General features: G+C 37.4%; 1 protein-coding gene across 1 annotated transcript in view; it reads left to right on the top strand.

Annotated features, from left to right (window-relative positions):
* The first annotated feature begins 13,950 nt into the window (after positions 1 to 13,950).
* Positions 13,951 to 25,105, top strand: part of LOC106869025 (protein PBDC1) — a 39,981-nt gene continuing 28,826 nt past the window's right edge. The window contains exons 1-2 of the mRNA XM_089362485.1: positions 13,951 to 14,295; positions 19,960 to 19,998. Of these exons, the coding sequence (XP_089218611.1) occupies positions 14,293 to 14,295; positions 19,960 to 19,998 (42 nt within the window). The 5' untranslated portion in view covers positions 13,951 to 14,292. The remainder of the gene's footprint in view (positions 14,296 to 19,959; positions 19,999 to 25,105) is intronic.

The following is a 25,105-nucleotide window of genomic DNA, read 5'->3' as shown; positions in this document are numbered from 1 at the left end:
CCAGTAATACTATAAAATGACGTTTCTTTTGAAAAAAGAATTATAACTGAAACAATGAAAAAGAAACGAACAAGTTATTGATGGAAGTATGAGAATATTCATGTTTTAATGTTTCGGAAGTTAACATGCATTATTTTCTTCTAACACAAATGACATTCTTTTCTTCTGACAAAACTCTAACTCACAGCTGTTCAGAATAAACATAATTAAAGAACTATTCAAAAGTATAAACCCACATGCTTTGTTCTAAGTTTGGGAAAATATTCAACTCAGTCCTATTCTCCATTAATCTCAGATTACATTTCCAGTATGCCTAAAGTTACAAAGTTTTCCGAAATTGAATAAGGGGCGATTCTTGCACTGTAAGTGGGAGGAATGACTAACCGGAATATTGCCAGTTAGATTCAGTGAAGCAGAATGCCAGTGGACAATTTTCTGAAAGATCATGATGGCTACAACAGGGTTTATGCTGATGGAGGTCCCAACGCTACATCAGAAAGGGATGAAAGAGCCGTTGTCAGAGCTGTGATAAAATCACGTTGCCCTTCTGTTTCCAAAATTAAAGCATCGACAAGAGCCTCGACATTCACTGTTAGAAGAGTGATTTTGAACCCTAGTTTCCACCCGAAGAAGCGGCTAGGACGTCCGTTATTGTCTCCTTCCCACAAAGCTGTTAGATTGGAGTTTGCTCGGCAGCATCAGACGTGGGATGGTGAATGGACCAGGGTTCTGTTCTCTGATGAGAAAAAATGGAATTTGAATGGCCTCGACGGTTATAAGTATTACTGGGCAGGTAAATGTATGCAAAATTCTACTTATTCCAGGTGGCAGAACAGTAGAGGAGGTCTAATGGAGAGGGGAGCCATATCTACCAATGGGAAACTGCTGCTTGTCATCATTGATGGCCCTTAAAATACTGCACGATTCATCGATATGTTGGACGGGCTCACATTCACGAAGAAGGAAGCAGGCTCCATGGCGAGAACTTCATACTTCAACAGGACAATGCCCCTAGTCATAAAGCAAAGGCAACTTTCGATTTCCTTCATCCAATTGGGTTTGAAGTCATGTCATTGCCAGCAAGACGTCCCAACAATTAATCCTATAGAAAGTGCCAGGGAATATCTCCCGAATGTTGTGTACAACAAAGATAAAGAGTATTCATCTGTTGAAAACTTGAAACGGCAATAAAGAAGACTTGGAAAGAGCTTCTACTTAATCTGCTGCAGAAGTTGATTGGGAGCATGAAATCGAGAGTCTTTGAAGTAATTCAGAAAGGCGAAGGTCAAATACATTGTTGTTTGTGTATTGTATGAAAACATCATTGAAATATATCATAATTTTCCTGTTTTGCTTCATTTTTGCAACATATTCAATCTGGCATAATAGTTTTGAACAAGGGTTTTCTGGCTCTGTATGTGTTTTGAATTAATATCTAATTTATTTTTGGATTTCAATAAATTTAAATATTACATTGCCTTTTTCTATTCCATTTCCTATCTTGAGGTGAGTTTCATGAACTTGAGTTATATAGTTTACCTGAAAAAACAGACAGTGCACTGGCCTTATAGTTTTGAAGAGCAGTTTAAGTCAAGTCTTTTAGATGTTACATAGCAAGTTCTGAAGATATATCCCAGCTAAGAATTTTTGAACTGAGGAGAAGCAGGACTGGCACCAGGTCCTGCGTTCTGATGCTTTGTTTTCCCAGGAAGAAAAGGGTATGTTGCATCGTTTCAGATTGTCTTTTAGTTTGTCTTTGAAGCGCAAGAGTGGCTTTCCAACTGATCTTCCTGTTGGGAATTGGCCAAAGAGAAGTTGCCTCGGAATTCTGATATCACTCATATGTGAGAGATGACCTGACCATCTAAGCTGTATTTTGATGAAGATGACTTCAATACTTGATGTGTTGAATTTTGTAAGTACCTCATGGTTATAAAATAGGTCACTCAGTTTTATATTGGAGATAGTACGCAAGCATTGCATATGAAAACCGTCAAGCTGAATGATGTGCTTTCGGTACAGTCCAATATTTAGCACCATAAAGCAATGTTGTTAAAACCATCGACTTTTAGCGAGCAGTGTTGAGTCAGTTGTCTGTACTTCGTTGGTGTAAACTGATCCTTGTTCTTGATCAAGATCTGTGACAACTTCCTCTCTGTTTTCAGAGTTGGGTCTTTCTTTACTTTGCTGTAGCTAACATCACTTATGAGACTTGCCAATTTTTACGAGTAGTCAGACTTGTTCATCACCACTGTATTTCTCTTGTCTGCAGGAAGTATTATGATGGAATTGTCACTCTGTAGTCTTTTGATAGAGATATTCTCTTCCTTAGTAATGTTTGGTTTTGAAAGTTTCGCTTTCTCTAGTACTTGTCTCACTTTCCACCTTAGTTCATCTCCCTGAGTTTTTGGTATCTTTACAGCTATCTCTTCAATAGGGGCTATTATGTCCAAGTATAGAATGCGCTTGATGGTTGTCACAAAGTTGAGACCCTTGTTTAGTACTGCTTCTCCAGAGCTTTCTAGATGTCGGCTACTTACATTAATTACTGCTTTCACAGGTGGGTGACGGACTTTGGTCTTCATTCTCTGACCTTTGAATTTCATAAACTTCTTAATCTGGCGTGTCTTCACCATTTCAAATTCTTTCGTGTACGACTTTTCTAGATCTTGTTGGATTCTCTTTCTATCATCATCTCTGGTTATTCTCCCAATTAATGAAGATAACCTCCCTTTGGTTTCGTTATTTAGTTGATGTTTTTTCCAACGGTTGTAATGCATCCTCTCACGGATGAGGGCATGTCCTTCTCTTTGCGCTACTCTTCTAGCTTTATATGAATTCACTGCTGCTATTATATTCAAGCCAGGTGGTATTAGCTTTGTGTCTCTACATTTACACAGGAAAGTTAGATGGTTTGAAAGACGAGCAAGTTTTTGATGGAGTTTCTCTATATATCTCCATATGGTGTAGCGATTAAGAGCGCGGGCTACTAGCCTCAAGATTCCGAGTTCGATTCCAGGCAGTGACCTGAAAAATGATGATGATGATGATGATGGTAATAATAATAATAACATTGAAAAATACCTTAAGAATGAGAATCCTGAAAGGATTAAAGGCAAAGTCGACCTCAGCGGAATTTGAACTCAGAATGCATGGACGGACGAAATGCTGCTAGGCAGTTTACCCGGCGTACTAACTATTCTGCCAGCTCGCCGCCTTAATAATAATAATGATAATGATAATGATAATAATAATAATAATAATAATAATAATTATTATTATTATTATTATTATTATTATTATTATTATTATTATGTCTTTTATGCGCTACTAAGGCGAAGGGTGAGGTGGACAATACGTAAAGACAGACATAAAATGTTGGGATTTACATATAATGGAATGATAAAATAGAAAGTATACACAGTATTCATTAGCAGAAAGGAACTAAACATAGTATATGACACTAGAAAAAGAGGAGGCGGGGGAAGTGATCATGAAGGAATCCCCCTGATTTAGGAGAACTTCTAGAAGTAATCAAGGAAGAGTACCCTGAGTACCAAGGACGAGAGTCCACTCCAACTTTTTTCTTCCGACTCACAGGTCTACACTCAGAGTGGCACCATCCACTCATGTCATTTTTGCAACTTTCACCCACCTTTTCATAAATTCACTCAAGAACAACACCTCCCTCTACTCTCACTTTTTTTTTCAAGTGAAACTTGAAAAAGTTGATGAGAGCTTTGCCAAGGAGGAAAGTTTCTGTCCTCATTCCTTTCAGCCTCGTCCACCAGATAACCTCTTTTGCCACAGCCACCAGACAAAGGAAAACTGCCTTGCCAGCCCGATTAAAGGAGGGCAGCGGGAGCAATCATCATTATGAACTCGGACAACAGATGGATCTGTCCTACATGCGACAGCGGCTGTTCAACATAACTCCACAAGTCAGCAATGCCCAAACATTGAGCGAGTGCATGCAGAACAGTTTCATCACTCTGCGAGTACCTCGGACGAGCCCGTCTGACAATAGATCCGTGCCTGTAGAGTTTATCTCGTACTGGTAGCACTCCCCACTCCCCGGTAACACTGCCAGGCCAAAGACATCTGGAAATTATCCATAACAGTCTCCAACCGGAATAGACTTGCCTGTTCGTCTTTGTCAATGCCTAGGGTCTCCCCGAAGATGTCATCGTACTTCACCGCTACTAATCCTCTGAAAATATCTAAAGTTGAATATTGCCCGACTTGTAGAGGTCAGTGAGCACCTACGACATTCTAAGTGTCAGGTGTCCAGTCTTGGCCTATCCTTTGCCCAGGACTGCAGCTCCATCAAGGAAATCAGCTGCGGAAAGGCGTGTCTCACAAACGGATCCCACACACGTTCACCTTCTAGAAATCGCTGCAGGTGGCGCAACCTGGGTGCGTGTCTGCGCATTAAAATCCATGGCATGCCTAAGCCGCGACGCAAAGGAAGTTGGCAGCAGACCGACGCCTGACCATTAGAACACATCCCTTCCAGAAGAAAATAAACAGGATACGCTCTCATCTATTCAAGCAGTAACTGGGTCAAGGCATAGCGGTCAGATGATAAATAATGACAGAGGCAATGTAGGCATTTGTCATCTCTGCCCGACCTTTCAGGGACATCTTCCTCTCTGCCCATTTCTGGGTAAGAGAAGTCACCTTGTTCATCACCAGACCCCAAGCAGTTTAACTGGTACGTCAGTCCAGCGTCCGACGACACCGTCCGATGGCATCGATCAGCCTCTCTAGGTGCCCAGTCGCAATCCCACCGACTTGTCGGCATTGATTTTAGCCCCTTCAACCGACTCATATTCTTTTACAATGGAGCCGACCGTCTCCACTTTCGGAGGCGTCCGACACCATGATGGTGACGTCATCCACGTAGGCAGACACTGCCTTCCAAGTCCAATTGCGAATGAGAAGCCTCTTAATTGTTCCAACTTCCGCAGCAGTGGCTCAAGAACCAGCACATACAGAAGCAGCCACAGTGGGAAGTCCTGACGGACTGAACATGCGATACTAAACGGTTCTGATAGGTGGTCATTCACTTTGACCATCGAGCTGGTGCCGCAGTGCATTGCAGCAATCCAGCTTCTGAAAATGGGTCCAAAACCAACCGCTCCCAAATAGCGATGGTCAACCCTATCAAAAGCTTTTGACTTATCTAAATTGATCAAGGCCTCACCGAAGTCAGCTTTAGTCCCATCTCTCTCTACGATGTATCGCATAAGGTGGAGGTTGTCGTGGGTAGACCTGCTCGGGATTGCGCACGTTTGTGCCTCCCAGATCAGACTACCAATGACAAGCGCCAACCTTTTCGCTAATATCTTGGAAAAAGTCTTAAACTTTGTGTTTAGCAAAGTTAAGGCCCAAAAATTCCCTAGTATTGTCGATGTCCTTTCTCAGCACTGTTACTACATCCCGGCTAACAGCACTAGAAACTCTCCCGTTCTGCTGCCAGTTACTGTAGACATCTGCCAAGAGGCTGCCAAACAAATCTGGCACGTAAACATAGACATCGCAGTGTAGACCATCCAAACCGGACGATTTGCGACTTGCGTTTTAGCGCACGGGCCTTAGCTCTGACAACGCAACCTTCATGTTTTGCCTCAAAGAAATGGTCAAGAGCCATTCTCGCTGCTAACACGTTGGTTGCGATGCCTTTACTAATAGGCTCTTCGAGTTTGCTAACTAGTTCTCCCTTTAATCTGTTTCTTTTTATTGCTAAATCTTTACTAGGCGCTATCGATTCTATTCCAATTGCACTCTTCAGAGCGACCCACCACCGGTTGTTGACAATAATCCACTTCAACTGCCGCTTAACTAGTTCACTAATCCGGTCCATGTAGTCTTTGCGAGCTGGTAAGGAAGCATTCAACTTCCAGTAATTGGGTTCCTGTCTATGGGTCATATCTAAATCGACTGAGCATATCACAAATTTGTGGTCTATGTAGCCGACCAATTGAACTTGTGGACAACCTATGCTCTCTCTATACGATTGACCTAAAAAATACTCTATCTAAATACAATCTGGATGACCCACTGTAGTTGCTCTATGTCCCCACTGGCACATCACAGAACCTGAGCAGGTTTTCGAGGATTTTACACCCCTTTCTACTATGTACTAAACCCACATAGTCCTTCCGTGTGTTCAGAATACTATTCCAGTCCCCCACTAGTACTAAAGTGCAAGACGCCCCCAGGAATGTTTATAGACCCCTGAAGAAATCTAGCCTTCCAGCCCCTATTGGGGCATAAGCCGACACTGGTCTAAAGGCGCCACCTTCGTTGCCGTTTACATCCAGGACCACCACTCTACTACCTGTACTTGGAGATCTAAGGATTTCCGGGGTAGCACTGCTACACCACCACCCGCTTCCGATAGACCACAAGATGAGAATATCTCGTAGTCCTCGAAAATGGATGCTAGAGCATGTTTTCCGGAGATCCTTGTTTCACTAATAGCAGCCAAGTCGAAATCAAGAGATCTGAGCTCATTGAGCAAGTGACCTTGCTTCCAAGTTGATCCCAGGCCACGCATATTCCCACACCCCATCTCAGCACAGCCGTGCTAGTCGGAGAAAGAAAATGAGGAGATTACTCACCTTGGTTTTTGAGATGCGAGCTTCTCGACTGGCTAATTTTTTAAAAAGGCATTTGCAACAGCCTTTTATCAATAGATCTTTTTTAAAATCCCCACACTTCCTTAGTTTCTTAGTTTTACAAACGGTTGACGACGTTTTAATTTATAATCTGTCCTTGGGTGTTTTGAAGATGATTTCCTCAGATTCCTTTCCCTCTGTCTCTATACTATTTTTATTTATACAAAATCCATCAATTCACTGTTACACTTGTTCACAACAGTGAAATTGACGGATAGTTTTTCTACACACACACACACACACACACACACACACATATGTATATATACACACACACGCACAAAAACACGCATATATATGTATATATATACATATATATGCACACATACATGTATATATAAATATATATATATATATATATATATATATATACACACATACATATATGAACACTGATATATATATATATATACACACACATATGTACACGCATATATATATATATATATATATATATATATATATATATATATATGTATGTAGGGGTGGCTGTGTGCTAAGTAGCTTGCTTATCAACCACATGGTTCCAGGTTCAGTCTCACTGTGTGGTACCTTGGGCAAGTGTCTTCTACTACGGCTTCGGGCCGACCAAAGCCTTTTGATTTGGTAGACGGAAACTGAAAGAAGTCTGTTGTATATATTTGTGTGTGTGTGTGTTTGTTTGTTCCCCCAACACTACTTGAAAACTGATGCTGGTGTTTATGTCCGCATAACATCAGCGGTTCGGCAAAAGAGACCGATAGAATAAGTACTAGGGTTACAAAGAATAAGTCATCGGGTCGATTTGCTTGACTAAATGCGGTGTCCCAGCATGGCGGTAGTCAAATGACTGAAACAAATAAAAGAAAGAATATATTTATATATATAGACACACACACACGCACATATATATATATGTGTATGTACGTATGGTTCCGGGTTCAGTCCCACTGCGTGGCACCTTAGGCAAGTGTTTCTACTATAGCCTTGGGCCGACGAAAGCTTTGTGAGTGGATTTAATATGCAGAAACCGAAAGAAGCCCGTTGTATAGATCGCTAGCCACAACACATTCTTTATTTTCTCTCCCTGTTTCTTTTTGTGTCCCTTCCTGTGGAAGAGCGTAGGCTCGAAACGTTAAAGACTTTTTCATTTCCCGAGTGTTAAACTAATACATCTGTTTGTTGTCTACACCACTTGTCTTCGTCTTTTGTTTTTTTTTTTTGTGAATTCTCCCCCTGTATATATATATATATATATATATATATATATATATATATATATATATATACATATACATACATACGTGGATGGATGGATGGATGGATGGATGGGTGGATGGATGGATGGATGGGTGGGTGGGTGGGTGGATGGAAGGAAGGAAGGAAGGAAAAAGAAGTCAAGGTAGAAAATGCTAAAATAATTTTATAAAAAACATTTCAGTACCAGTTTCAGTCATTGAGACTTTTTCAACTGTGAGTATGGAAAACAATTAAATTTTGGAAATATTAAAAGAAAAGTTTTTTAAAAGAATATTTGCATAGTATTCAAATACAAGGGGCATTTTTCTTGTTTCTACCTGTCTCTGTCCCTCTTGTTTACTCTTGTGGGTTCGAGGTTTTTGTAACATTTGTAATTCTGAACTTTTCCATATTCTCTTCTCTAAGAATCACCTTGTTAACACGCTTATAGAGCAATCTTACAAATGTAAGCATTGGCAGAAACACACCTTTAGATCATATAAGTGATTTATACCAATCTGTATAGTTTGAACATTTAGTTCACCTTGCACTACTTCAATAGAGAAATCTACTTCCAAGCCTTTGAACATTTTTTCAACCGACATATCCCTCTATACCTCTTCTTTATTTGTTCTCTACTAATTATTTCTTTATTCCTTCTCTTCCTATGGTCTACCTTTGACGTCAGATCTACTAACGTTTATTTAAAAATACTTAATAGCGTTCTGTTTATCATTTATGCAGTCATCAACATTGTTATTATGTCTTGTTGTTGAGATTGGTTCTCCTTCTTTCCTGATGAGAAGATTACATTATTTTACATCGTTTATTCCTTTGGAATTAAACCAATGTTGTCTTCGAAACATGTCGGAAGTAAAAGAATTTGAATAACATCTGCGTTTAACTCCATTTATTTACTTATACTATACAATTTACTGCACATTAACCCGGAGTTTCTACCTTTGAATAGGTCGCTACATCCTTGTTACTTGTGTGAATTTTGCTACCCTGGTAATTGTTTATTGACTTTTCCGTGTTAACTGTAAACAAAGGATTATTCATTCATCCATTTGTGCGTGTGTGTGTGTGTGTGTGTATGTGTGTGTGTGTGTGTGTGTGTGTGTGTGTGTGTGTGTGGTAAGTAGCTCGCTTACCAACCACATGGTTCCGGGTTCAGTCCCACTGCGTGGCACCTTGGGCAAGTGTCTTCTACTATAGCCTCGGGCCGACCAAAGCCTTGTGAGTGGATTTGGTAGACGGAAACTGAAAGAAGCCCGTCGTATATATATATATGTATATGTTTGTGTGTCTGTGTTTGTCCCCCCAACATCGCTTGACAACCGATGCTGGTGTGTTTACGTCCCCGTAACTTAGCGGTTCAGCAAGAGAGTCCGATAGAATAAATACTAGGCTTACAAAGAATAAGTCCTGGGGTTGATTTGCTCGACTAAAGGCGGTGCTCCAGCATGGCCGCAGTCAAATGACTGAAACAAAAAAAAAATATATATATATGTATGTATATACATATATATACATGCATACCTATATATATACATATATATATACATACATATATATATTTTATATATATCTGTATATATATATATATATACATATATATACATATATATGTATATATATATATATACATATATATATATGTGTATATATATATGTATATATATATGTATATATATATATATATATATATATATATATATATATATATATATATATATATATATATATATATATATATATATATATATATATATATATATATATATATATATTTTACCGAAGAAGGTTTTTTTCATACTGAGCTACCCGGCAAAATTGTTGATTATTAATTTTATTACTAATTGACGATTCCCTGCCCTGCATATCTATATATATATATATATATATATATATATATACATACAGGAAGCAAAATTTACAATATTTTGAGGCAGGGATTGAAAGACAGTGAATGACCAATTAGTTTATTGAAAGTCATGAGAATTTATCTGCCACAAGAAACTTTACATAATAGAAAATGTTTTTATTCTATGTGTCCTCCTTCTTTCTCAATAACTGCTTTCACACGCTTCCTGAAACTTGCACAGGTGTTCCTCAAATATTCGGGAGACAACTTCTCCCATTCTTCTTTAATAGTATCTTTAAGAGAGTCGACATTGCTGTGTGATGTTCTATTGGTAGCATGTTCTAAAATGCCCCAAATAGCATAATCCAGAGGGTTTAGATCTGGGCTAGAAGGCGCCCATAAACATGATTCCAAAAAATTGCTAAAGTTGGATTTGCAGAAATCTTGTATTTTTATAGCTGTGTGGGCTGGAGCACCGTCCTATGTCCATACATAATTACCATCTGGGTAGTTTGCTTTAAGCCATGGCAATACCTGGTATCTCAGAGTTTTGTAGTAAGTATTAACATTGATCTTTTCATCAACTTTGTAGAATTTTATAGGCATTTTCTTTCCATCGGAAGCCACAACACCAAAAGCCATAACTTGAGCAGGATGTTTTGTTTTGAATGTCCCCTCAGTTGTCGATTTTGCGATAAATTTGTCGTTTCTGTGGTTCAGAACAACATCGACATTGAAGATCTTTATATCTGAAAAGATCGTTACAATGGAGGACTTTTTCTTGAACCACGTAATAATTTTCTTGTACCTTTCCAATCTCTTTTCCTTCATAGCTATTGTCAACAAGTGTTTTGGTGTTCTTGTGTAGGATTTTAACCTCAAATCATATTTTACTGCATTTTTAAAGGTCTTGTTGTCTACCTCAAGTTCAATTGCCATTTTTCTCATGGATTTGGTTGGATCCATTAGAATTTTGGATTTGAGAGCTTTAATAAAAGCTTTGGTACGTTTTTTGTTGATTCTTTCACTTCTAGACTTCCTCGTAATAGTTGTGATCATAGCCATTCTATTCTTTACATTATAAATAGTCTTTATGGACGCTCCAACTATTCTTGAAATCTCCTTTGGTGTGACGAGTGCATTCAGCAAATTACACACTCTTTGACATTTGCTTTCCTGATTACTCATATGGGCAAAAGTTTCTGAAAAAGTAAGGATAATAGTGTCAGGTATGATTCTGACATCAATATATGCTACGTTTCAAAACAATTGACTTAGTGCCTGCTGAGAAAAAACAACTTAACGTTCATTGTAAATTTTGCTTCCCGACCCTGTATATATATATATATATATATATATATATATATATATATATATATATATATATATATATATATATATATATATATATGTCAGTAAATAGTGGGGTTGTGTTAACCGCACGTGGAGAAATAATAGGAAAATGAAAAATAATTAATAAGGCAGAATGCTAAACTGGAAGCATATTTTAATAAAGATTTCTAACCGGCTTTCCATTAAATAGATGGATAACTGGAAAAGATACTTGGATGATTGTTTTATTATATGGAAGGAATCCTATGAAAAACGTCTAGAATTCAAATCCATACTTAACAACATACATCCCAGCATTCAATTCACTATGGAATTCAGCAAACATCATCTCCCTTTTCTTGATCTCTTAATTATAAAAACACCCAATAACCAAATCACAACCGACATCTACCACAAACCTCATGCCACCCAAAACACACCAAGATAAATATCCCCTTTAATTTAGCTAAAAGAATTTGCACCATTGTCTCTGACCCAACCACTCGATAAATACGCTTACAAGACCTAAAAAAAAAAAACACTATTACAACGCCAATATCCCTCCACACTCATAGATCTTGGAATAAAACGTGCCAAGGAACTTGACAAAAACACACTAAAAACCAACCAACACAATAACACACCCAACCCCAAAATACTTCCATACATCTCCACCCACAACCCCAAAAACACAGAAGCATACACCACAATCAAACAAAACCTCCCCTTACTCACCACAGACCCGAAAATGAACAATATCATCAATAAACACAAAGTCCTTAAATGCAAAAGGCAACACAAATCTTTGAAAACACTATTAACCAATGCCAAACTACATACACCGCTTCCACCCCCATCAGTTAAAAAATGTGCACGCCCTAATTGTGGTACCTGTCCCTACCTACTTGAAGGCTCTGAATTTACCTTCAAAGGAGGAACAAAGTTTAAAATCAAAACCAATTTCTCTTGTTCCTCTGGGAACCTCATTTATGTCCTCACATGCGCAGGTTGCCAAAACTTCTATATCGGACAGACGAGCCTTTCATTGCGTAGAAGAGTCGCAGTCCATAAAGAACAAATAAATCTCCCTCAATACCGCCAAATTCCACTCAGTGGCCATATAGACTCTTGCGCCAGAAACAAAAACCCTAAATTCATTATATTCCCTTTCTATCAATGTAAAGACAGAATCTCCACACAAGAAAGAATCAACAAGGAGAATCTTTTCATAGAGAAATTCCAACCATTTCTTAACACACACACCCCTCAGTGACCTTATTTCTCTAGGAACAGACATAAACTTCCTGTTGAAAAAGAGTTCATAACTCCAACTAAAAACATTTGTCTCTCCTTACACACACTTCCTGTTTTGACACCACACTTCCTGCTTAACACAAACTTTTAACCCTTTTTTAAAACCTAACACAACTCTCAATTCTCATGCATCCTTATTTTTCCAACCATTATATACATGAATTACCATTGAACTTCAAAACCTCAAAGATAATATAATGTATTGGTATATTTATTTTTTTATATATTTTTTTTTATATACTATTTTCTTCATTTTGTACTTCTTTGTAAAAACATTTTCATTGTCCCTCTTCTTGAAAATTTGCTTCGCAATGAAAGCCGGTTAGAAATCTTTATTAAAATATGCTCCAGTTTAGCATTCTGCCTTATTATTATTTTTCATTTTCCTATATATATATATATATATATATATATATATATATATATATATATACATACATACATACATATATACATACATACACACACACACACACACATATATATATATATATATATATATATATATATATATATATATGTGACAATTATTCGGTAGCCATGATAAAGCTCAGAGTTTCGAGTTTCAGATGTTGGGGCGGAAACCCGTGCCGGCCTCTCTTCAGTTATTGGGCCGATGCTGGCATGGGTTTCCGCCCTGACATCCGAAACACGGAGTTTTATCATGGCTACCGAATAATTGTCATATATATTTACAGATAAATTTCTCTATTTACATAATATCGAGGTCTCTTTCATTCTTTTGTTGTCTTACCATCAATATATATATATATACGTATGTATGCATGTGTATGTATATATGTGTGTGTGTTTGTCTCTCCAGCATCTCTTGACAACCGATGATGGTGTGTTTACGTCCAGGTTACTTAGTGGTTCGGCAAAAAAAGACATAAAATAAGTATTAGGCTTACAAAGAGTAAGTCCTGGCGTCGATTTGTTGGACTAAAGGTGGTGCTCCAGCATGTCCGCAGTCAAAATGACTGAAACTAATAAAAGAATAAAGATAATGGAAACTCTGAGACTGAATACGAGTGAATGCCAATCACTTTCAGGACCGGAGCTCCGGTAGACAATCGAGTCAGAATGTTAAAACTGGTATACACTTTGTCACAGCTGTACTTGCACGACTCTACGGAAAGTCTAAGACCCAAAAGAAGCAAGGAAACATTCAAACTGAACTTGAGAGATATGGCTGGTATTTCTAGCAAAGCAAGTAATCACATAGGGGCTCCTTCTTTGGCTCATCGTGCGTTAATGGGTGAAAGTTCATTAATTAACTAAATAGTAAATGTGTAATATTTTCAAGTCTAGATATTTTAAATACTTTGCTCTCAGTTATTAAAATAGTACTTCATATGAGAGAATTTAACATACTAAACGGATAATAAAAATCCGAAACCTGTATGATGCAATTATACAACTGATTCCTCTTAATCTTCAAGTCTCTGATACGTATTTCTTCATATTAGTAAAAATAGATTCGCATGTTTCAGTAACCAAAGTTAGAGTAGCAGAAACGTTCAGTTAACACCGGCTGTAAACATACGCCCCACTGTCTTTAAAAGACACATTAGACAATATGATCCTAAATATCTGTAAAATGATAAGGTTGACAGGATATCCGTAAAATGACAAGGTGGACTGAATGTCCGTGAAATAACAAGGTGGTCATGGCTCGGCAAGGTAGACACACTTCTGATCATAGGTCTGCTCACCAGAGTTTAGTAAGATTTTTTTAATAACAAAGAGAAACACCGCTATGAAACGGAAATCGTACGTTAAAAAGACTTCCGTTTTCCATGCAGGGGACACAATTAGGCAGCAAGAAATTTCTCGCTTTATTTAGAACACGTTGGGCTGAAATAAATCACTGATATTATGGTAAATATATATAGATTATTTGTATAATAGTTTTGTAATATATACCAAAATGTTTTTATTCATTTCTAGATTAGCTTTTAAGAAAACTAGTTGTAGTACTCCTTTTGTAAATGTATACATAATTCATACATTACTTATCAAACCAACATGGAACCTTTCGCATGATCACTCACCCTGCTAGAAATATATCCAAACACCTATTCTACTCTTCTACAGTAAAAAAAAGAAAACAAAAAAGATATATATATCAGCGTTTTTCATGAACGAACGTTGTTGGTTATATATATGTATAGATCGCCATATATTGTATAAATGCTTTCGAGTGATACGACAGAGTGTCAGCTTGAAGTAGATATGTGTGTTCTGCATCGAAGCCCAGAAACTTCTAGCAACAACTTTGTAAAATAGGTACTAAGCTGCGATTACTGTTAACTCTTCTATGGAAGACGTGTCTAATGCTTTTCCTAAAATATTGAAGATCCTTTTTATCTAGTCAATATTAGGAAAACCATACTATTATAGTAGAACCTGCAGTCTGGGCCAGTCATTTTATGGGCACAATACAATCCATAAACATGTATGGTTTTAATTCGAATCCGTGTGATTAATGGCCTAGTATTTTAATTTCATTCGTTGTTCTTGTGACTCCTAATTTTTTTTTAAATTATGAAAATGAGAAATATATCCAAAATGAATGAAGTATGCAAAAAATTAGGAAGATTCATCTATTTTAAAATATTTTATACTAAAAAATAAAACAAACGAAAAACGGGCACTCGCGAATATAAACAAACATGTCGGGCGATACATGGTGGGGTGGGTAACTTACTTTTACCAGTCAGATTACGAGGGGACCGACAATATCGTTTGAAAATTCTTGATTGTTTTTAATCAAATGCGCACACTGGTTAGGGTTACAGCTGTGCGTTTCTAAAGAAGCGCCGTAATTTACAATGTATAAGCAAATAGTTAGTGCGCAGTTTCAAAAGTGGTTAGAACGAACCGTTAGCTGTACAATGTAAACTTCGAGCATTTTGCAAAATACTGGTACACTTTGCTCATAAATTTTTATTCATCATTGAAAATAGTTATAATTAAATTTAATTATATATATATATCATCATCATCATCATCATCGTTTAACGTCCTTTTTCTATGCTGGCATAGGTTGGACTGTTCGACTGGGTCTGGAAAGCCTGGAAGCTACGCCAGTCTGATCTGGCAATGTTTCTACAGCTGGATGCCTTTCCTAACGCCAACCACTCCGAGAGTGTAGTGGAACGCTTTTTACATGCCACTGGCACGGAGACTACAACTACAATTTCCATTTGATTGTAATTTGATTTCATTTTGATGTTGATGTACTTGACTCAATAGGTCTCCTCAAGCACAGTATGTCGCCCTATGATCCAAAGGTACTTTTTGAGCTGGTTGGTTATGCGAGATTGGTGTAGTTTACAGCTGTGATCTCACTTTATTTGCTGGGTCTTCTCAGTTACAGCATATCTTCAGAAGTCTCTGTCTTTCGTCATTTCCTCAGTGAGGCCCAACGTTCGAAGGTCATGCTTCACCACCTCACCCCATGTCTTCCTGGGTCTCCCTCTACCCTGGATTCCTTCCACTGTTTGGGAGTAGCACTTCTTCACACAGCTCTCCTCATCCATCCGTAGTACATGACCATACCAAGGCAAATGTCTCTCTTGCACGCCACACCTAATGCTCCTTATGTTCAACATTTTTCTCAGGGCACTTACACTCTGTCGTGTGTGCACACTGACATTACACATCCAGCAGATCATGCTAGCTTCACTTCTTTTGAACTGTCACGGCCCATGTTTCACTGCCATGAAGCATGGCAGTTCGTACACATGCATCGTACAATCTTCCTTTCACTCTCAGTGAGAGGTCCTTTGTAACCAGTAGAGGTAGGAGCTTTCTGAACTTTGGCTAAGCAATTCTTAATCTAGTGGTAATGCTCTCTGAGTATCCACCCCCACTACATACTTGGTCACCTAAGTAGCAGAAGCTATCAACTACTTCTAGTTTCTTCCCCTGGCATGTGATGGAATCTATTTTCTGGGTATCTGTGGTGTTTATTGCCCCTGTGCATCTGCCACACACAAAAGATATCTTCCTGGTTAATCTTCCTTTGATATTGCTGCACCTCTTATATGTCCATAGCTTACACTGGGTACATCTTATGGAGTTTCTACATACACCTTTTCTACAGATCGATCAGGGCCACCTACCTGAAGGGGTGTGTGACGTGTTCGCCTTCCTACTTACTAGAACTTTGGTCTTTGTGACATTGACTCTAAGGCCCTTTGACTCTAAACCTTGCTTCCAAACTTGAAGTTTCTTCTCTAGTTCTGGTAGTGATTCTACTATGAGGGCCAAGTCATCAGCATAGAGGAGCTCCCAGGGGCAACCTGTCTTGAATTCCTCTGTTATTGCCTGGAGGACTATGATGAATAAGAGGAGGCTAAGGGCTGATCCTTGGTGGACCCCTATTTTTACCCAGAATTCTTCACTGTACTCATTGCCAACACTAAGCTTACTAACAGCATCTCTGTATAGGGCCTGTACAGCCCTTATTAACCATTCATCAATCCTCAGCTTCCGCATCACCAATCAGATAAGGGATTGGGGGATCCTATCAAAGGCTTTCTCCAAGTCCACAAAAGCCAAGTATAGGGGTTTATCTTTGGCTAGGTATTTCTCCTGCAGTTGCCTTACCAGGAATTTAGCATCAGTGGTGCTTCTATCTGGCACAAAACCAAGCTGCATCTAAACAGACTCTCTCCCTAATTAGTTGGGTTATGATCCTCTCTCTGATCTTCATCACCTGATCCAGCAGTTTGATACCCCAGTAGTTATTTCTAGCTAAAGTATCATCTTTACCCTTGTAGCAGTTGATTATGGTGCTGCTAAGCCAGTCATTGGGTATGACTCCGGACTCCTGAACATTTCCTCGATATATGGTTTCCCCAGTATCATCATCATCATCATCATCATCATCGTTTAACGTCCGCTTTCCATGCTAGCATGGGTTGGACGATTTGACTGAGGACTGGTGAAACCGGATGGCAACACCAGGCTCCAATCTAAATTTGGCAGAGTTTCTACAGCTGGATGCCCTTCCTAACGCCAACCACTCAGAGAGTGTAGTAGGTGCTTTTACGTGTCACCTGCACGAAGGCCAGTCAGGCAATACTGGCAACGGCCACGCTCGAAATGGTGTCTTTTATGTGCCACCCACACAAGCCAGTCCAGGGGCACACACACACACACACATTGTGTGTGTGTGTGTGTGTGAGTAGATGGATAGATTGATTGATAGACAGTTGTTCAAAAATTCCTTATAGTAACCACATTTCATTCTGCTGTCAACATAAGGCCTGAAATAAATTTTTTAGGAGGCAGGTAATTAATTATATTGACCCCAGTTCAAGCATAGCCTAGTAGTTATTTTTGCTTTGCAACCAAGTAGTTCCAAGTTTGTTCTCACTATGTGGCATCTTGGACAAATGTCTACTACCATAACTTCAAGTTAGCCATTGGTTTGTGAGCAGAATTTGGTAGGCAGAAGCTGCTCTGTATTAGTGTATGTGAATATATATATATATATATATTTATATATATATATATATATATATATATATATATATATATATATATATATTTATATAGGAATACAAAAAATGGGACAAGAACGGAAAACATCCAGACAGATGATAGGCACAGGTGTAGGTGTATAATAAGAAGTTTGCTTCCCAACCACATGATTCTGGGTTCATTTCCACTGCATGACGCCTTGGACAAGTGTCTTCTACTATAACCTCAGACCAGCCAAAGGCTTGTGGTTAAGATTTGGTAGATGGTAGACAGAAACTGAAAAGAAGGCCGTCGTGTGTATATATATATATATATATATATATATATATATATATTCAGATATACATCATACATATATGTGTGTGTGTGTCTGTCCCCCACCTCCACTTGATGACCAGTGTTGGTGAATTTATGTCTCTGAAATTTAGTGTTTCAGCAAAAGTACAAGGCTTTAAGAGAAAAACTAGGAACTGGGATTTATTTGTTTGACTAAGATCTTTCAAGTGGTGCCCCATCATGGCCACACTAATGATCGAAACAAATAAACAATTATATATATATATGTATGTATATTAATATAGAATTTACCATACAGTTAAGGTAGGATCAACAAAAATGTACTCCATCCAGTGAGAGATAAATATCATTTAATGAACATTGTATTAAAACAAGAGTGACTAATCCTTTCTTGCCATTGAAACATGTGGTAGGTAGATTTTTATGACATATAATCTACTATGAAGATTTTAACATAATGTACAAATGTTATATATATATATATATATATATATATATATATACATATAACAATTGCAGCGTGGAAGGTGTTTATAAGCCATTTAAAATAACACACAAAATCCGTTAGATTCACTTCAACATTTAAATTTAATTTGTCAAAATATTTTCTTCGCTTTGAGACCGCGACCTGTTCACTGACAAAATTCTGTGCTGCATCTGAGAAAGTAACAAACACACACGCACAAACACGTCTACACACTTACCCTATTACTCACGTACATACAGTTGAGGGAACCCGTGGAAGAGGTAGGCCCAGGTAGACCTGGGCTGAGGTGGTGAGGCAAGACCTTCGTACATTGGGCCTCACCGAGGCGATGACTACTGACCGAGACCTTTGGAAATGTGCTGTGCGTGAGAAGACCCGGCAAGCCAAGTAAGATCGTTGCCAGTGCCCCTGGACTGGTTCTTGTGCGGGTGGCACATGAGATGCACCATTTAGAGCGTGGCCGTTGCCAGTACCGCCTGACTGGCTCCTGTAGGATTTTCGAGCGAGATCGTTGCCAGCGCCCCTGGACTGGCTTGTGCGGGTGGCACATAAAAGACACCATTTCGAGCGTGGCCGTTTTCGTGCGGGTGACACGTAAAAGCACCCACTACACTCTCTGAGTGGTTGGCGTTAGGAAGGGCATCCAGCTGTAGAAACTCTGCCAAATCAGACTGGAGCCTGGTGTTGCCATCCGGTTTCACCAGTCCTCAGTCAAATCGTCCAACCCATGCTAGCATGGAAAGCGGATGTTAAACGATGATGATGATCCATGAGTACATACGTGCATACTCACATACATACATATATACATATATGCATACATGCGTATAGGCATGCACACATGCATACACATGTACACAGATGCATACGCGCACACATGTACACGCACATACATGCATACATACATACATACATACATGCATACACACGTACGTATATATCATGAACTAACTGTTACTTTCTCAGATGCAGCACAGAATTTTGTTAGTGAACAGGTCGCGGTCTCAAAGCGACGAAAATATTTTGACAAATTAAATTTAAATGTTGAAGTGAATCTAACGGATTTTGTGTATTATTTTAAATGGCTTATAAACACCTTCCACGCTGCAATTGTTTTTGTTCCAGCACACGATCTCAGATCAGGTCACTTGCTATGCAAGTACATCTCATATATATATATATATATCTTTATATATGTGTGTGTATATATATATATATATATATAGATATAGATATATGAACCATTATATAAATTATTATTTCAGGCACATCCAGATGCTAGTGCTGATAATTACACCAATTCAGTAAGTAATATTTATGTTTGTTTATTTACTAAATCTTCCTAATGTCAACTGAATAATTATATAGATTCTAAAATTATGTTCCTTTAATTTGCAACCTTTCAAATTGAGAGTAAGTTATGTGGTAAGTTTGGTATTAAGTAACACACACATATATATATATATATATATATATATATATATATATAATATTAGGATAAAGACTTTATAAGAACTTATCAAATAGCCAGTGTGAAAAAAACCTCATAAGGAAAAAAAAAACATAATTTTTTTCCATAAATATATATAATTACATTTATATAAGGACATTACTATACAATAATGCCTCGTGCCTAGAGGGACTCCATAAGTCAAAACTACCAAAATAAGCACATTTTTACCGATCAAAATTGTGCTTATTTTGGTAGTTTTGACTTATGGAGTCCCTCTAGGCATGAGGCATTATTGTATAGTAATGCCCTTATATAAATTAAATTATATATATATATATATATATATATATATATATATATATATATATCAATATATTATAAATTAACTACCAACAAAAATAATTGGTAAGCTAACTCAAAAAATCATCACCAAAATAGCAGAAAAAACGACAGTGAAGGTATGCAGACTCTTCAAGAATCGATCCTTTTGGTTATATTAATAATAATAAAGGAGTTACGACGCAAAAACGTATAAATTCAAATGAACATATTTATCTTCTTCAATATATATTTCAGTATAAAGAATTCATTAAGAGACTTAAATCAAAATTTCTTTACACATCATTCAGGAATAAATATAACATCAGAAAAAATACATTCCGTTTAAAAACACAAACCGTTCATGGCGAAAAAATTTCACAATTACAAAAAACGAACAAAATTTTTAAAGTTTTAGCAATATATATATATTAAGGAAAAGGGAGGAGGAGAATTTTGATTATTCCCAAGTGGTGAGTTGTAATGCAAAATATATATATATATATATATATATATATATGTATATATATATATATATATATATATATATATATGAAATAAAACATGCACACAGTTTACATAGTTTTAATATATTTAGAAAAGAGAAAGCATTGTGTTTGTCGGCTGGTTTCGTTTTCGCTAATCATGACATAGAAATTATTATAATAATTTCGTATTTTCTATAAGAAGGTTTTAGTTCATGTTGTTTATGGGAGTTTGTGAATGAAATGAATAGTGTCTGATGGAAATGCCCAGGACCTCCGTTCTCAAGGCCTCAGAACAACACTTACTAAGAGATAATATCCACCTGCACTTATAGACGATGGAATTAAGCAGGCCAAGAAATTAGGCTTTAACATATCACATCACATCTCAAAACACAACCGTATGTATTAACTCACAACCCTAGAAACATTGAGGCATACAACACTCGTATACAAAATCAACCTGTGCTCACTAGGGATCCAAAAATGAACAACACAAACTGGAAACAAATTTATGAAATGCAAAAAGCAACACAAATCGCTGAAAAGACTTCTGACAGCGAGACTTTACAAAACAACCACGAAACCAATGGTTAAAAAATGTGGACGCCCAAACTGTGGGACACTGTTGGAAGGCTTGGAATTCCTATTCAAACAAGGAGAGAGATTCACAATTAAAACCAACTTCACTTGTGCTTCCAAGAATCTATTCTCTTCTATTCACCAATTACCTCCCCTTACATTTTTCTACCTGTTGATTCATTTCATTCGCAAACTCCCATAAACAACTAAAATATTGTTATGAAAATACAAAACTATTATAATAATTTCAATGTCATGATTAGCGAAAGCAAAACCAGTCAACAAACACAATACTCTTTCTTTCATAAAATATATTAAAACTATATAAACTGTGTGCATTTTCTTTCTTTTATTTTATATATGTTTTTTGCTTTATATATATGTCATCATCATCGTTCAACGTCTGTTTTCCATGCTAGCATGGGTTGGACGGTTCGACTGGGGTCTGGAAAGCCAGGAGGCTGCACCTGACTCCAGTCTGATCTGGCAGTGTTTCGACAGCTAGATGCCCTTCCTAATGACAAATTTTTAAGTTTGCTTGACATTTTATAAATGTGAAAGGGATTAAAATTTCTATACTCTATATCTAAGGTACAAGAATAGGCAGAAAATCAGAGCTCAAGACAAGAAGACACTTTTGACCAATCTGAATTCTGTTTACATATTCAGTTTGATCTGTCACCCTCCCCTGTCGGTTGAGTAAAGTGTCATCAAAGCTGATGTCTATTGGTAATTAAACTTATTTTGCAACACTTGTGCGTATTCATCAGCTTTGTTTTTGTTGATAAGAATTATCAACAACTTTTCTTGTGATTGTGATTTGAGAAGACATACAGAAGAATATTAAAGATTGGACATAATCTCTTTTGGGCAAGAAATGTAAAATAAAGTTTATTATAAACAACACTCTCTGAGTGGTTGGCGTTAGGAAGGGCATCCAGCTGTAGAAACTCTGCCAAATCAGACTGGAGCCTGGTGTTGCCATCCGGTTTCACCAGTCCTCAGTCAAATCGTCCAACCCATGCTAGCATGGAAAGCGGACGTTAAACGATGATGATGATGATGAACACAAACACTTCATAATTTAATAGCTTTCAATGTGATACCTGTTAAACGGAAATTATTTTTATTTAATGAAAATTTAATAAAATCTAACCATAAGTAAGTGAAATTATGCTAAATACAACTAAATTGAAAACCTTTTTTCCCTGGCCATATTGGCAATTCTGAAAACTTTTGGGTGCGAATTTTACATGAGTTGAAGATTTTTTTAACAATTTTTATCCTGAAAATCACCTGTATAAATTACACAGGTGTGCAAATTACATGGGTTTTTATGGTATATACATATATCATTTGGTTTATTGGCAACAACTCACACAATATGCTACAACTATTGGGTTGTAGACATGCTGTTTCTTTCTCTATATTATGATGACTTCTGCTCTTCTGAACTATTTAACTGTTTACATTATCCAACCATACAAATTAAAACATTTGTCTCTCCTTTTCTGTCACATACTATGTCTAATTTCCCAGATACAACACTGAATCCAGTCGTTCCTAGAATTGACACCTGCTAACATTCTTCTGCTCACATATTAACTTACACTTTTTTAGACTAAACATCAATTATATTGGTTTCACTCATTTGGTGGCTTGCTGTGCTTGAGAAGATACATCAAGCTAAGTAAAATTGTGGCCATCCATACATACAGGCATGTCTTCTATGTCCCTCTCTCAACTGAGAGATCCTACGCATGTAGGCTAGCAGGACCACATAAAATGCACCAGTACACTCTATAAAGTGGTTGGCATAAGGAAGGCTGTAAGATCAAACCAAAACAGACAAACGGAGCCTGGTCAGCTCCTGTTAATAATAATAACTCATGCCAGCATGGAGAATGGCAGTTAGTTAGTTAGTTAGTTAGATGATGATGATGATGGTGGTGGTGGTGGTGGTGGTGGTGATGATGATGATGATGATGATGATATATGTATGTATATGGCTTTGTGATAAGAAGTTTGCTTCCCAACCACATGGTTTCAAGTTCAGTCCCTCTGCATAGCACCTTGGGCAAATGTCTTCTACAATAACCCTAGGTTGACCAAAACCTTGTGAATGGATTTGGTAGATGGAAACTGAAACAAGTCCATTGTGTATGTCTATATATATGTATGTTTGTGTGGGTCACTGTCTCCTTGCCTTGACTTTGCATGATAGTTGTAAACAACTTTTACCTAATGGTAACAGTTGTTCACAACTATCATGCAAAGTCAAGGCAAGAAGTGTTTGTTTCTAATCATCCATGAAAATATGCCTGGTCATGGGGAAATATTGCCTTTCTTGGAAACAGGTAACAGGAAGCTCATCTGACCATAGAAAGATCCACTTCAACAAATTCCATTTGATCCAGTCAGGCATAGGAAAGTGGATGCTAAAATGATATAATGTATACATAAAATGGCAAGCTTGTAGAATCATAACTGTGCATTTCTGCCAAGTTTACATTCTGAGTTCAAATGCTGCCAAGGTCAACTTTGCCTTTTATCCTTTCAGGGTTGATAAAATAAATACCAGTTATGCAGTAGGGTCAATGTAATCAACTTACCTCTTCCTTTGAAATCACTGGCCTTGTGCCAAAATTTGAAACCAATGCATATGTGTGTGTGTGTGTTTGTGTACATACATACACACACACAGGCAGGACTCTGTGGTAAAAAGCTTGCTTCCCAATTCCAGGTTCAGTCCCACTGCATGACGTCTTGGGCAAGTGTCTTCTACTGTAGCCTCAGGTTGGCCAAAGCCTTGTAAGTGGATTTGGTAGACAGAAACTGAAAGAAGCCCGTTGTATGTGTGTCTTTGTGTGTCCTGTGTCAGTCCCCCCCATCACCGCTTAACAACCAGTGTTGGTGTGTTTACATTCCCATAGCTTAATGGTTCGGCAAAAGAGAGCAATACAATAAGTACTTAAAAATAAGTCCACTTTCCCATGCCTGAATGGATCAAATGGAATTTGTTGAAGTGGATCTTTCTATTGTCAGATGAGCTTCCTGTTACCTGTTTCCAAGAAAGGTAATATTTCCCCATCACCAAGCATATTTTATTGAGAAATTGAAAGCTAATACCACACATTCAAAATGGTGTGTAATGTTTGGATGTCTTTCAGGGACTAAGAGAAGTTTCGCCAAAATTCATTTTGCAAGCCTCTCTCTAGTGGATTTTAACTTGGTTAAGTTTAGATTTAGTAAAGAAAAAGTTGGGTTATTACTTTAAAAAATTTTCTGTCACCTTTTTCTGTTTCTCTTTCACTGGTATTAAATTTTTCTATTTAGTAAAGAAACCATTGACCTGTTGTTTTACAGATTCCTTTCTCATTCTGAAACCTGTCATAGACACGAGTGCTTTAAAAGAAATTTTCTCTCTCTCTTTTAGAAACCTGTTTTTAGAGATGAGGGCTTAGATGAGAAAAAAACACCTTTATTTGTTCTTGTCTTCAATTTCTCAGTGGATAATTGTTTTATACTTTTATTTGATAAATTTAGTTTATACCGTTGATTATTAACTATTAA

This window comes from Octopus bimaculoides, chromosome 14 (assembly GCF_046866305.1).
Source record: "Octopus bimaculoides isolate indiv1 chromosome 14, ASM4686630v1, whole genome shotgun sequence".
Lineage (NCBI taxonomy): Eukaryota > Metazoa > Mollusca > Cephalopoda > Octopoda > Octopodidae > Octopus > Octopus bimaculoides.
This window is presented reverse-complemented; position numbering and strand designations above follow the sequence as displayed.